General features: G+C 45.7%; 2 protein-coding genes across 2 annotated transcripts in view; one reads left to right on the forward strand and one right to left on the reverse strand.

Moving 5' to 3' along the window:
* Positions 1-1,710: 1,710 nt before the first annotated feature.
* desmb (desmin b) lies at positions 1,711-8,158 on the forward strand. Its single transcript, XM_030781002.1, has 9 exons — positions 1,711-2,361; positions 4,006-4,066; positions 4,391-4,486; positions 4,893-5,054; positions 5,253-5,378; positions 5,971-6,191; positions 6,375-6,418; positions 7,108-7,199; positions 8,009-8,158. Exons 1-9 carry the CDS (start codon positions 1,772-1,774, stop codon positions 8,048-8,050), a joined length of 1,434 nt encoding a protein of 477 aa, XP_030636862.1. The 5' UTR covers positions 1,711-1,771; the 3' UTR covers positions 8,051-8,158.
* A 2,830-nt stretch (positions 8,159-10,988) lies between these two features.
* Positions 10,989-13,494, reverse strand: part of tmem198ab (transmembrane protein 198ab) — a 5,957-nt gene continuing 3,451 nt past the window's right edge. Inside the window, exons 3-4 of the mRNA XM_030781554.1 lie at positions 13,488-13,494; positions 10,989-11,144 (exon numbers count right to left, since the gene is read on the reverse strand). The exon at positions 13,488-13,494 is cut by the window's right edge and continues 196 nt beyond it. Of these exons, the coding sequence (XP_030637414.1) occupies positions 10,989-11,144; positions 13,488-13,494 (163 nt within the window). The remainder of the gene's footprint in view (positions 11,145-13,487) is intronic.

The raw sequence follows: 13,494 nt of genomic DNA on the forward strand, positions 1-13,494 counted from the left end.
CCTGACCCTGCCTTATATAGAGCTAAAAGAGGCCAGTGGGGAGAAGAAGGGAAGGGGGGGGGTGAGGAGACAGGAGGTGAAACAATGATAGACAGAGAGAGAAGAAAGGGAGACAGAGAGAGGAGGTGTGTTTAGATCCCCTGTCACTTCCAGTCGCTCCCCGGAGTTGACGACTCCCAGAGACGTTTTTGTAATGAAAGAATTCACATGCACTTACTGTGGGTGACTATAATTAGGTCTGACTGTCCTACGACACCGTGCTTTTTTTTTTCTTTTTTTTCATCGTCCCGCATCTGCCGGATGAGAGTTTTCCATTTAACTAAGCTTTTCACGAATCTATCACTGCTTTTCCGTAAAGCTTTTGTCTTGTTTTGGTTTGGAAAACCGCTTCCGCCTCAAATGAATACCGCCCTGCTTCCGTCTTTTTTGGATTTTTAGCCCGAGTTGCGGTTTTGTTTCCTTGCACATCTGGATGAGCGTGCACGAGCGTATGCAGGCACACACACAGGAGCACGCACAGGAGCACACACACACACATTGTAGGACACGCACCTGCCTCATATGAACATTTCCCACCTCCCATTTAAACAGAAATGATACATGGACAGGTGAAGTCATTCTCCAAAGTAGCGATCTCTAAAAAAAGCGCAAGTTTAGATGACATAATTATTAGTAGCGTCTTTTGTTTACCTCAGCGTAGGTGCAGCAGCAGCGGACCATCATTTACATGGTGCTGTGCAGAGGCCCGACTCCCTGCCTCATGCCTTTCCTTTTTAAGGCAGGTTTGGGAAAACCTTCCCACCTTCCCGAAGAGATCTGCGTTCACTAACTGTTTGGCACGGGGGTTTGCGAACAATACGGGAATGAGGTGTCATCCAAAATTTAATCAGTGAATCCTCTAGCAATTATGGCGTGACGTGAGGTGGAAAAAAGCTTAGTGTTTTTAATGGTCCCCTCTTCTGTTGAAATAGTACTGTTTATATGAGAGATTTTGTCGAGGACGGGACCTGAGCCGTTAATCACTAGCGGGGTGTCATCCATTTAGGGTAAAAAATAACGTTTGAGAGATAAGTCTGAATAAGACCGGATTAAAAAAGTATGATAAAGTAAGCACAAGTGAAGGAGGAAGAAACAGAGGTAGTTTCACCGCCCCTCCCCCCCTTATCGCTCCCAACCACTAAACACCCGCAGTTCTCAAAATGCTGCAGATCACAGAAGTCCCCATCGTCCCCTCTAAGTGTATTTCAGTTGTCCAAATTAAACCTCCAATACGGGCTGTAAGGATTCTGAGCTGGTTTGTGGCCTACATGTCAGAGAGAGATGAAGGGTCCTGTCTGTGGTCTCTATTGCTCCCTGTTGAGAGGGAATGCCCTGGTTGCTAGGTGTCTGGTGGTCTGGTTCTCTGGTTTTGGATCAGCATCAGAATACCAGAGAACTGAACTCGGGGCAAAGCGCCGACCATTCACCTCTCGACCAACCCACAGTATCACCACATGCCTGGCCTCGCGCCAAGATCTACGACAGCTGAGAGTAAGAGGGAGGGGAGAAAGAGAGAGCGAGAGAGAGAGAGAGAGAGAGGAGAGAGAGAGAGGAGGTAGAGAGTTAGATAAGTTTGGGGAGGGGGGGGGGGGGGGGGGGGGGGGGGGGGGGGCTAGGCCCGGCTACTACAAATAGCCACCGGTCTGCTTGCGTTTTCCTCACTCCTGTTCTTCTCTCTTTCTCTCTCTCATCCCAACAGTGTGTACGCGTGTGCGTGCATAACACCTCCACCATGAGCCGCTCCTACGCCTCCTCTTCTTCCGCCTCCTCTTACCGCCGTACGTTCGGCGGCCCGGGTTTCGCCTCGCCGCCCTTGGCCCGGGCCTCTTTCGGGACCAGTTCTCTTGGAGGTGGAGGTTCGGGCTCCCACGTCAGGACCCGCGCCTACGAAGTCATCAAGACCTCAAGTGCCTCCCCGGGGTACTCCTCCTACCGCGCCTCAAGCTTTGGGATCCCAGGCATAACCTCCTCCGCCGCTTCCAGGTCTTACGCGGGCATGGGAGAAACTCTAGACTTCAGCTTGGCCGACGCCCTCAACCAGGAGTTCCTGGCCACGCGCACCAACGAGAAAGTCGAGCTGCAGCACTTGAACGACCGTTTCGCCAACTACATCGAGAAGGTTCGTTTCCTGGAGCAGCAGAACCAGGCCCTGGTGGTGGAAGTGGAGAGGCTGAGGGGGCGGGAGCCCACGCGTATCGCCGACCTATACGAAGAGGAAATGCGCGAGCTGAGAAGACAGATTGAGGTGCTGACCAATCACAGATCCCGGATCGAGGTGGAGAGAGACAACCTGGCCGACGACCTGGAGAAGCTCAAACAGAGGTGAGAGGGAGAGAGAGGGAGAGAGCTGAAAAAAAAAACAGAGGATGAAAGGTTAGGAGAGGAAAGGAATGAGGCAGAGAACTGAGAAGAGAACGAGAAAGGAGAAGAGAGATGGATTGATAGGGATTAGAAGGAGCAGCGTAAAAACGGACACACAAAGGGCTAAGAGCTAAGTGAAAAAGAGAACTTTCAAAATCATTTCTGAAGTGTCTCTAATAAGAAGTCAGCTCCATGTCTGTGATTCGGCATCATCGTGCCTTTCCAGAACCTTCCGCACTGAACCGGAATGGTTCCCACTGTGTTTACGTACCACACGTATTCTGCTTACACGGCTGTCAAGGCCATAGAATCATTCTCAGGCTCTTTGTCTTTCGCCGATACTCTCATCAGGTTACGTAACATTATTTGAACCGCTGGGGTCCAGTTTCTGGCTGGAGCCTGTCTGTTGCATTCCTCTCGGTGTAATGTCCTCACAAGTCCTGTTCCTGACAGAGTGAAGAGTGCAGAGACCAGTGGCTCCCAGCCAGAGGACAACATGAGCACGTCACTCTGTCAGATCATAACAGGGACAAACACACAATGCTGTTTAATCCAGAAAGCTTTTGAGAGAGAAAAAAAGACGAAAAAGTTATTTGATGAATACATATCGAACACTAACCGATCAGAAAAGATCTCATTGGGGCTATTTTTTTTGCATCTGTTGACTACATAGTGATGCTTACAAATGTATTTACACCACCTAAAATAACCCCTCTCTCTCGCCCTGTGTGTGTGTGTGTGTGTGTGTGTGTGTGTGTGTGTGTGTGTGTGTGACTGTCTGTCATCTCTCTGTGTATAAGTCCATGGGGTGTTTTCCTCTCAGCCAGTGAATCACAACTATATTTAAACTGAATGCTTGGTTTAGTGTGTGTGTGTGTGTGTGTGTGTGTGTGTGTGTGTGTATCTGTGTGTGTGTCTGTGTGTGTGTGTGTGTGTGTCTGTGTGTGTGTGTGTGTGTGTGTGTGTGTGTGTTTGTGTTTGTGTGTGATCACACTGAGTTTATGACAGCTGAAGCTATGTAAGGACATATGTGCAAAAAGAATGAGAAAGAGTGATTGTCTGAAAGAAATTAAGAAAGAAAGAAAGAAAGAAAGAAAGAAAGAAAGAAAGAAAGAAAGAAAGAAAGAAAGAGCAGGGGGTGGGGGGGGGGCATTTTTCAGAGATGACTGGATCCAACTGTGAGGGTTTCGATGCGATGATAAAAGAAGGCTGAACACAGGTGTGATCTGATAAAAGATTTAGGAGTGCGCTGAGTTAACAGTGGAACGGTCAACTCAACCCCAACATGCTCTATATCTCAGTCCTGACTTCAACCAGAGAGAAAAAAAAAAAAACGACAACATAATAAAAGAATAGTCCTCATTAGGGTTAAGGTCGTAATGTGTCTCCCAGCGTGTCAGACTGTTTACAGAAGCCCTTCTGCTTCTTCTCCTATTCAGGGCACTGCCTCGGGACTGTGGAGAAATGTGTGTGTGTGTGTGTGTGTGTGTGGCTATAAAAGGAGAAAAAAAGTAGCGGCTGCAGTAAATATGAGATTCATATCTGTTCTCTCTCTCTCTCTCTCTCTCTCTCTCTCTCTCTCTCTCTCTCTCTCTCTCCCTGTAGACTTCAGGATGAGATCTTGCTGAAGGAGGAGGCAGAAAACAACCTCGCTGCATTCAGGGCTGTGAGTTTGCCTATGCTTTACTCTACATTTTACATTTATATGTCAAACATTCACAAACCGTGAGTACAGTTAGACACCTCTATTCGGTGTTTCAATTCAGTGACTTGTGTTAAAGGCCCAGGGTCACCAGGCTTTGTGCAGACTGGATAGGAGATGATAGAAACGTATGCGATCTTATTCAGATTTTAAAAAAAAAAAATTACCTTTATTTATTTACACGGAGCATCCCAGGATTTGATCTAGATTGCTGTTAATGTATGCGTGGGTGGTTTGCTCTGATTGGTTGATTCTCTCACTGGGCTAAACCATTCTCTTCTGTGTCAGGACGTGGACGCGGCTACGTTGGCTCGTCTGGATCTAGAGAGACGCATCGAAACTCTACAGGAGGAGATCGCCTTCCTGAAGAAGATCCACGAAGAGGTCAGTCTGTCTTTTCTTTATCGTTCTCTGACTCTCTGTGTGTGTGTGTGTGTGTGTGTGTGTGTGTGAACGTTCTATGATTGCGTTCCCATCTTTCCCTTTCTGTAACACATACACACACACACCCACACACACACACATACACACACACACATACACACACACACATACACACACACTTGGCAGGTGAGCAGTAGACTGTCAGAGAGTATTTTGGGTCAGTGTGTGTGTGTGTGTGTGTGTGTGTGTGTGGATGTGTGTGTGTGTTAAGGTGCACATTCTCAGAGTGTTGACGCATAAGTGTCAATAAAATACGCACGCGCACACACACACACACACTCACACACACACACTCACAGAGAAACACCTTATCCTCAGCTCTAAACGGATCCTGCGGTTCTTACAGGAGATCCGTGAGTTGCAGGCTCAGATGCAGGAGACCCAGGTCCAGATCCAGATGGACATGTCTAAACCAGACCTGACGGCCGCCCTGCGGGACATCCGCGCCCAGTACGAGTCCATCGCCGCCAAGAACATCTCCGAGGCCGAGGAGTGGTACAAATCCAAGGTGAGGGGCGAGAGAGAGAGAGAGAGAGCGGAGAGGTGACGAGAGACAGACGACCCAACGTGTCTGTAGCCCGGTCCAAACGAGGTTCTGATTTTTCGGACCCTTTTCCGACCAAATGAGACGGGTTCAGGATCGAGCAGCGGTTTGTTTGACCTCTGCCCTCTGCCCTCTGCCCTTTCCCCTTTCCCGTTCCTCCAGGTGTCGGACCTGAACCAGGCGGTGAGTAAGAACAACGAGGCGCTGAAACAGGCCAAGATGGAGAGCATGGAGTTCCGGCACCAGATCCAGTCCTACACCTGCGAGATTGACTCTCTCAAGGGCACTGTACGTTTACAGCACATATTCATCCCTCCATCATTATCCGTTTATTCATCCCTCCATCATTATTCGTTTATCCATCCCTCCATCGTTATCCGTTTATCCATCCCTCCATCATTATCCGTTTATTCATCCCTCCATCGTTATCCGTTTATCCATCCACCCCTCCATCATTATCCTTTTATCCATCCCTCCCTCCATCATTATCCGTTTATCCCTCCATCCATCATTATCTGTTTATTCATCCATCCATCATTATCCGTTTATCCATCCATCCATCATTATCCGTTTATTCTTCCATCCACCATTATCCGTTTATTCATCCCTCCATTCATCCGTGCACTCACCTCTGCATTCCTGCCTTCTCGGCTTATGTTATAGCTCAACACCAATTGTTTTTTTATTTTATTTTGCTTTTTTCAAACCCTTTCTTTCTTTCTTTCTTTCTTTCTTTCTTTCTTTCTTTCTTTCTTTCTTTCTTTCTTTCTTCTCTTTGCCCCCTCCTCTCTCTCTTCACTCTTACTTTCTGTCTGTCTCTCTCTCTGTGTCTGTCTGTCTGTCTCTCTCTCTCTCTGTCTGTCTGTCTCTCTCTCTGTAGAACGAGTCTCTGATGAGACAGATGCGGGACATGGAGGAGCGGCACGGGCGTGAGGCGGGCGGATTCCAGGACACCATCTCCCGCCTGGAGGCCGAGATCGCCAACATGAAGGACGAGATGGCCCGCCACCTCCGCGAGTACCAGGACCTGCTCAACGTCAAGATGGCTCTGGACGTGGAGATCGCCACCTACAGGAAGCTTCTGGAAGGAGAGGAGAGCAGGTAGGGAAGCGTACAGACGCTAGCGTTTGTGTTTATTATGATTTAAAAAAAAAAAAGAAAATGACAGGAATGTTTACATTAAAAGAAAAAAAATTGTTTGACTTTCTCTCTTTTGTGGTCATTATCATTGCTTTTCTTTCTTTTTTCGTTTAATTCCTCCTTTCCATCTCTTTCTTTTCACAGACTCTCAGTACCCCTCCAAGCTTACTCCACCATCAGTTTTAGAGGTAATATTACATGTCTACTCACTAGTGAATGGAGAACCAAAAGGTGAGGTGTGTGGATCAGCTACAATCCAGATTAACAGTTTTATGGAGCTTTATTATTGCGACCACACGAGGGCGCTCTTGACCATTAAATATGGACAGTGTCCATCTATGGCTCTATTTTTTCCCCAGTTCTGATCAGTTATTAAGTATAATTCAGTGTGTCATCTTGTCTTTGATTTTGTTTAGCCTTCTCTCATTATGCGGTGTAGCTTCTTTGGTCAATATTATTATTTATTCAGAGATCGAACTATATGTTAGATTTGATTTTTCACTGCTCCCTGCGTGATTGTGTGTTGCTGTTTAATGGTGTTTACTGTCCTGCGTGACTGTGTTATTGTTTAATGTTGTTTACTCTCTTGTGTGTTTGCTTGTTGTTGCTTACTCTCCTGTGTGTCTGCTGTGAATTTGTGTTTATTGTTGTTTATTGTTTACTCCTCGGTGTGACAGTTACTGATTAATGTTGTTTACTCAGCCTATGTGATTGTGAGTTAGTGTTTGATACTGTTTACTCCCCTGTATGTCTGTGTGGGAGTGTTTATCATTGTTTACTCCCCTTTGTTTATTGTTGTTGACTGTGCTTTGTGATGTTGGTGTTTGCTGTTTGTGTGTTTATATAATGATTTTTGTTTGTTTGTTTGTTGTAACAGAGACCAGTCCTGAGCAGCAGCAGCAGCGTGCGTCTGAGATGCACTCAAAGAAAACCGTCCTTATCAAAACCATCGAAACCCGGGATGGAGAGGTACCGCACGCACATGCATGCACACACACGTACTCCCTCTCTCACACACACACACACACACAGACACACACACACACACACACACACACACACACTCACCTATTACATGGGCTCTCTCTCTCTCTCTCTCTCTCTCTCTCTCTCACACACACATACATACACCTTACACACATACATGTGGTCTCTAACACACACATATGCATTCACAAACTCATACACACATGTGCTATCTCTCTCTCTCTCTCTCTCTCACATACACACACACATGCAAACACACACACACGCACATACACACAGGAATACAGCCTCCATCATTCAAGGATACTGTAAAAGTAATGACTCACTTAAACACACACACACACACACACACACACACACACACTTTTCCAGGGGAACTCGCAGGCAAACAGGCACATGTTCAGACTTGTATGAATTTAAAAGGAAAACCAAACCTCTTTACATACCATCACTAAAGCACTAAATTTACCAGCCAAGAGACAAAAGCAGCAAACCACAAACTGGTCTGACCTACTCTTGCCTTTAATGCTATTTTATCTGAATGGCCCAAAGCCATGTCACGCCAACACGCACTAATAGCACTGTTCAATCAAAGCAGGGCAGTCGACAGATTAGAGTGTAAGTAGAAAAAAAACAACCCCACCCTGGATGTGGTAGTCAATCGTAATAGAGAGTGTGCTCAGTTAGAAGAGAAAGTTGTAAAAATGTCAATTAGTTCATTGGAGCCTGATTAGTAGAATGGGCTTCAAAGCTGACCTTGAACTGAAACGCATCTCTATCGCCCCCTACAGGTGGTGAGTGAATCAACACAGCACCAGCAGGACATCATGTAGGATGCAGCCAAAGGAGCCGACAACCAGTAGTAACCAAAGCAAACGGAGATGAAATAAAAAAAAAAACCAAACAGGATGTCATCACATGCATAGTTTGTTCCTCTTATTTGTTTGTTTGTTTGTTTGATAACTTTTCTACAACATGGCTCACGGGGTGACACAAGCACATTCATCACTTTAAGTCTCGTCTTTGTTTCGTAGCCTTTTCAGCATCCAGTCTTTTATTTTGTGTTTTAAAATTTATATTTTTTAATTACAGAGCTCTTTAGAGGACGTGAGAGAATATAGCATTTACGTTCATTTATAGCATTTTATTTTTTAGACGGAAACAGAAGGATGGGCATAAAGTGTGAGGGGGTGGAGGAGAAGGACGGGAAGAGAGAGAGATTTGGGAGTAAGAATGGGAAAGAGAGAGGGAACGTGTAAGGAAGGAGAGGAAAACAGACAGAGAGATGGGGAGGGGAAGATTAATCACAGTGACAGATAAAACTTCTGATGACCTGATAATAAAGAACAAAGTATTAATTACCTTAGTGTGCCTGTCTGTCTGAGTGTGTGTGTGAGTGTGTGTCCCTGAACGTGTACGTGTGTGTGTGTGCCTGTGTGTGTGTGTACGTGTGTGTGTGTGTGTGTGTGTGCCTGTGTGTGTGTGTGTGCCTGTGTGCATGCGTGCGTGCCTGTGTGCATGCGTGCGTGTGTGTGTACATGTGTGTGTGTGCATGTGCGTGTACGTGTGAGTGTGTGTATGTGTGTGTGTTTGCGTACTCACCTGTTCTCACAGTTGTTTCAGTGGCACACTTGTTAAGAACATCATTAAACAACCGGAGACCAAGTGAAATCACATGGTTTATCATAATATCCAGGCCCATACAAACACATGCTCTATTACAGCCATAATAATAATAATAATAATAATAATAATAATAATAATAATAATAATGTTCGGATTGTCATAAGTTTCCTGGTCTAATGACATCATGGCGTTGTTCAGATCCGTCTTTGCCGACAAGATCATCAGAACTCGCAGACAAAAGCGAGGAATTATGATAAATAAATAAACAAACAAACAAACAAATAAATACACCCACTCACCCGCCTAGAAGGGCACCTCGTCTGATAAATAAAAAGTCTAACTTAATCCGGTAAAAAAAAAAAAAAAAAAAAAAAGAAAGAAAGAAAAAAAAAAAAAGACAATGAAATGAAATCGTAAGGACGACAGTGGAATGGCATTAACATGTTTGTGTACATTATGTACAAACAAAAGCATTTTACAAAAATGTACAACAGGGACAGTGAGGTTCAAAAAAATATATATATATCATCATCATCATCATCATCATCATTATATCACATGACAGCGAGTGATCATTTCATCTGAAAAAGAGAAAGAGAAAGAAAGACGGATGATGGTTTTTTTTTTTCTTTTTGGAGACGAACGCGGGGGGGGGGGGGGGGGGGGGGGGGGTTCTATGACGACATGCACTCCGACCCAGAGGATTCTGGGTAACTGTGAATGAGAGGAGATCTCTCCTTAAGTTCTGTCCCAGGGTTTTTTAAGCGTCTGGGTTTGGATCTTGGCTCCTGCTTTTTCTGCAGGTTTCTCTTTTTCCTGAACACCATACACGTCACATGACAGTGGACCACTGACATCCTGCGGTAACTAGAACATCGTCTTTTTTTTTTTTTTTTTTTTTTTTAACGGTTCCCTGTTCAAAAGAGTTTCTTTCCACGTGGAAGGAAGGAGATATTTTGAAGTTCACAAAGGGGTTGAAAGTTCACAGTTTTCTTGACAACTTAAGCTCCCGCTGTCCCTACCCGACCTTTTCCTGACCTTTTGAAAAGTTTTTTCCACTTTAAAATTCTCTGTTTTATCTTGTCCTCCACTGTTCAGAGAATTCATGTTGTCTTTCCCCGTGTATTTGGTTCTTACTTTGACTTTTCTCTTTCTCTCTCTCTCTCTCTCTCTCTCTCTTTCACTTATCCTCTCTTTCTCTGTCAACACCATCCTCTTTGCTCTTCCTCACGGAGTAAACGAGTCTGCTCTGGTGGACAGAAATATGGCTTCTCCCCTGCAGGGAATTTGAAACATGGCCAAGGAGCAGTTTCTCCTGAGACAACCTCCACTTGGAGCTTACCTCACAAACCCCCCTCACCCCCTTTCCACTTTTTATTTGGTACAGTCCTGGACAAGTACATGGGATCACAGAACAGACAAAGGCTGGTAGAGTTCACTGATTGAAAACAACAGGGGGGTTTGACCCTGTCATTGCTGCCACCTTGTAGGTAATGGAAAAGATTAAGCACCAAAGGAGCATGAGAGCCAAAGATTGCCGACAGAGATATGTCACACCCACTTCATTTGTCCTAAATCCCAAATATCTTAAAACTTCAAACGGATGTTGATGGATGAAAATTCTAGAGGCTTCAGACTGAACATTTTAGCTTGAACAAAGTAACAGAGTCTCAGCTAACAAGACAGCATGAGTGTGAAAGCGTGTGTATATGTGTGTCTGTGTGTGTGTGCGCGTGAGTGTGTGAGCGCGTGTGTGTGTGAAGTTAGTGCCCTTTTTGAACACAACTGCTAAAATCTGTTCTTCGTAGGCTGTTGTTGGAACCATATGGAACCAAAAAATTGCGTGTGATGTTCTGCAAGTGTGGACAGTCTAAAGCACAAGTCTGAATTTTTAGGTTCAGAGGTGTTGAACAGTTAGCAGTGTGTGCGTGTGTGTGCGTCAGTGTGTGTATGTATGCGTGAGTGAGTGTGTATGCGTGAGTGAGCGTGTGTGTGCGCGCGTGCGTGTGTGCGTGTGTGTGTGCGTATCAGTGTGTGTATGTATGCGTGAGTGAGTGTGTATATGTGTGTGTGCGCGCATGCGTGTGTGTGTGTGTGTGTGAGAGTGAGAGCGAGAGTTTGAGATGAATTGAAGGCCAGCGGGACTCAGACTCTCAGGGCGGGGCCGGCGGCGGAGGTGAGAGGAGCCGTGGAGCCGCAGTCATAGTCTATGTCCACTGAGGTGTGACCCCCCGACACCATCCTGCCCCCGGGGTACGCACGAGCATCCACCTGCCTGTCACGAAAACTCTGGATGTAGCTCTGAGAGAGAGAGAGAGGGAAAGAGAGAGAGGGAGAAAGAGAGAGAGAGAGAGAGAGAGAGAGAGAGAGAGAGAGAGAGAGAGAGAGAGAGAGAGAGAGAAAGGAATTGTAGGATTAGGATGTAGAAACATACTCAACCAGTACACCACCACTGTGGCATGACAGAGAAAACAGATATCGAACAACTGTACTAAAAATTAAACAGAGGGGACTTGGAGAGAAGGAATGCCCAAAACAACAACAACAACAACAACAACAATTATGATGATGATGATGATGATGATGATGATGATGATGATGACGACGATGATTATGACTATTACATTACTATTATTATTACTAAAATAAAAAAAAAGCATCAGGACGTCTGGATCTAGTAAGCACTACGAGACAGGAAAATAGCGCAGAGAACACGGTTGCATAAGCTTCATCTATTTATATCTCATTCTTTCCACTGTGAGAAAAAAAAACAAAAAAAAACGACAGTCTTCCCTGGCAGTGAATGAAAGAGGAAACAAGGGGAGGGGGGGGGGGGATTCTGTGTGTAATCGAATGTCAAATCCCAAATGACAAAAATACCGTCAAACCGCACCTCACACCTCAGGTCTGAACAGGCCCGGATTCACACAGCTGGCTTTGTACTCGGACCAGCAGAGGCAATATAGCAGAGAAACATGCCTTCTATATCTGCAACAAGAGCCTTCTCTCCAATTTGGCCAATGTCTAGCTAAAAGCCAGCAGGCCTGAAATCTATCAGCTCTACAAGCGAAATACACAAAAGAAAAAAATGACAGAGAAAGGGTTTATTGAGGCACATTTCCACTTACAATCAAACTTAAAAAAAAAAAAAAAATTGGCAGTTTGTTCAAAACAGCAATCTGTAGTTTAGCCAAGACAAAGACCTGCTACGCTCAGAACCGAGTACTGAAAAAAACGACTACCGAAAAAACGACGGCTCCTTCAGTTGGTCCGCGGGTTCAGATCACAGTCCAGTGCTACAAACCACTCAGAATCAGAACCAAACCCCAACAGATGCAATTACACTCAACCAAATCATGACAGAAGCCAAACAAAAGACCCGATGTCTATTGGGGCTTAAAACACAGATCAACCAGCTATGGCAACTGCCAAAACGAAAAGACAGAGCGCTGAGACAGAAGGGCTGACCCCAGTGACAGACAAATTTGGACAAAGCTCAGAGGGGCAGCGGTGAACTGGACGGGCCAAACAGTGTACCGAACCACAGCCAAAACCGGAGCCTGCGCCAGGGCTGTGGTCTCAGAGACACACACACACACACACACACACACACACACACACACACACACCAAGCAGAACTTCTTTATCAGTTATAGAAAACAGCAAGAGACAAACTCTTTGAGAATATAAACAAAATGACAGACTGGACTAGTGACATATTAACTGTCAAATTGCAGACAGCAGTCTCTCTCTCTCTCACACACACACACACACACACACACACACACACACACATGCGCATGCTCACACACACAGACACACACACACACCTCATGCTGTCATAAGAAGTTCTGAGTATTTTGTTCCACGTGTATTTTCACTGGTAGATAATGGTTTAGAGAGATTAAGCCCTGTCACTCATTTGTCACTCTTCTGTCTGCACTTGTCCGTCTGCACTCATCTGTCTGCACTCATTCATCTGCACTCATCCGTCTGCACTCATCCGTCTGCGCTCATCTGTCTGCACTTGTCCGTCTGCACTCGTCTGTCTGCGCTCGTCTGTCTGCACTTGTCCGTCTGCGCTCGTCTGTCTGCACTCATTCATCTGCACTCATCCGTCTGCGCTCATCCGTCTGCGCTCATCCGTCTGCGCTCATCCGTCTGCACTCGTCTGTCTGCGCTCGTCTGTCTGCACTCATCCGTCTGCACTCATCCGTCTGCGCTTGTCAGTCTGCGCTCATCTGTCTGCACTTGTCCGTCTGCGCTCGTCTGTCTGCACTCATTCATCTGCACTCATCCGTCTGCGCTCATCTGTCTGCGCTTGTCTGTCTGCGCTCGTCTGTCTGCAGTCGTCCGTCTTCGCTCGTCTGTCTGCACTCATCTGTCTGCACTCGTTTGTCTGCGTTGTAGCATTCTGAATTTCTTTACTGTTGCTTTAGTAACATGCATCATTTTCACCATGGCGATGAAGGTGAATTAGGATGAATGCACACATAAACACGAGACAGAGAAACGCAGATCAGGGGTGGATCTGACGGAGACACAGAAACCGATGGATGGGTTCTGTGTGTGTGTGTGTGTGTGTCTGTGCGAATGCATGTGTGTGTGTGTGTGTGTAAGTGTCTGTAAGTGTGTGTGTCTTACAGGTGAG

This window comes from Chanos chanos, chromosome 8 (assembly GCF_902362185.1).
Source record: "Chanos chanos chromosome 8, fChaCha1.1, whole genome shotgun sequence".
In the NCBI taxonomy this organism is placed as follows: domain Eukaryota; kingdom Metazoa; phylum Chordata; class Actinopteri; order Gonorynchiformes; family Chanidae; genus Chanos; species Chanos chanos.

Bases quoted from the DNA above. Each gene is read 5' to 3' on its own strand.
- desmb (XM_030781002.1), top strand. From the start codon at position 1,772: ATGAGCCGCTCCTACGCCTCCTCTTCTTCCGCCTCCTCTTACCGCCGT. The intron at 5,055-5,252 runs GTGAGGGGCGAG...CCGTTCCTCCAG, and splicing joins AGGAGTGGTACAAATCCAAG to GTGTCGGACCTGAACCAGGC. The intron at 6,419-7,107 runs GTAATATTACAT...TTGTTGTAACAG, and splicing joins CTCCACCATCAGTTTTAGAG to AGACCAGTCCTGAGCAGCAG.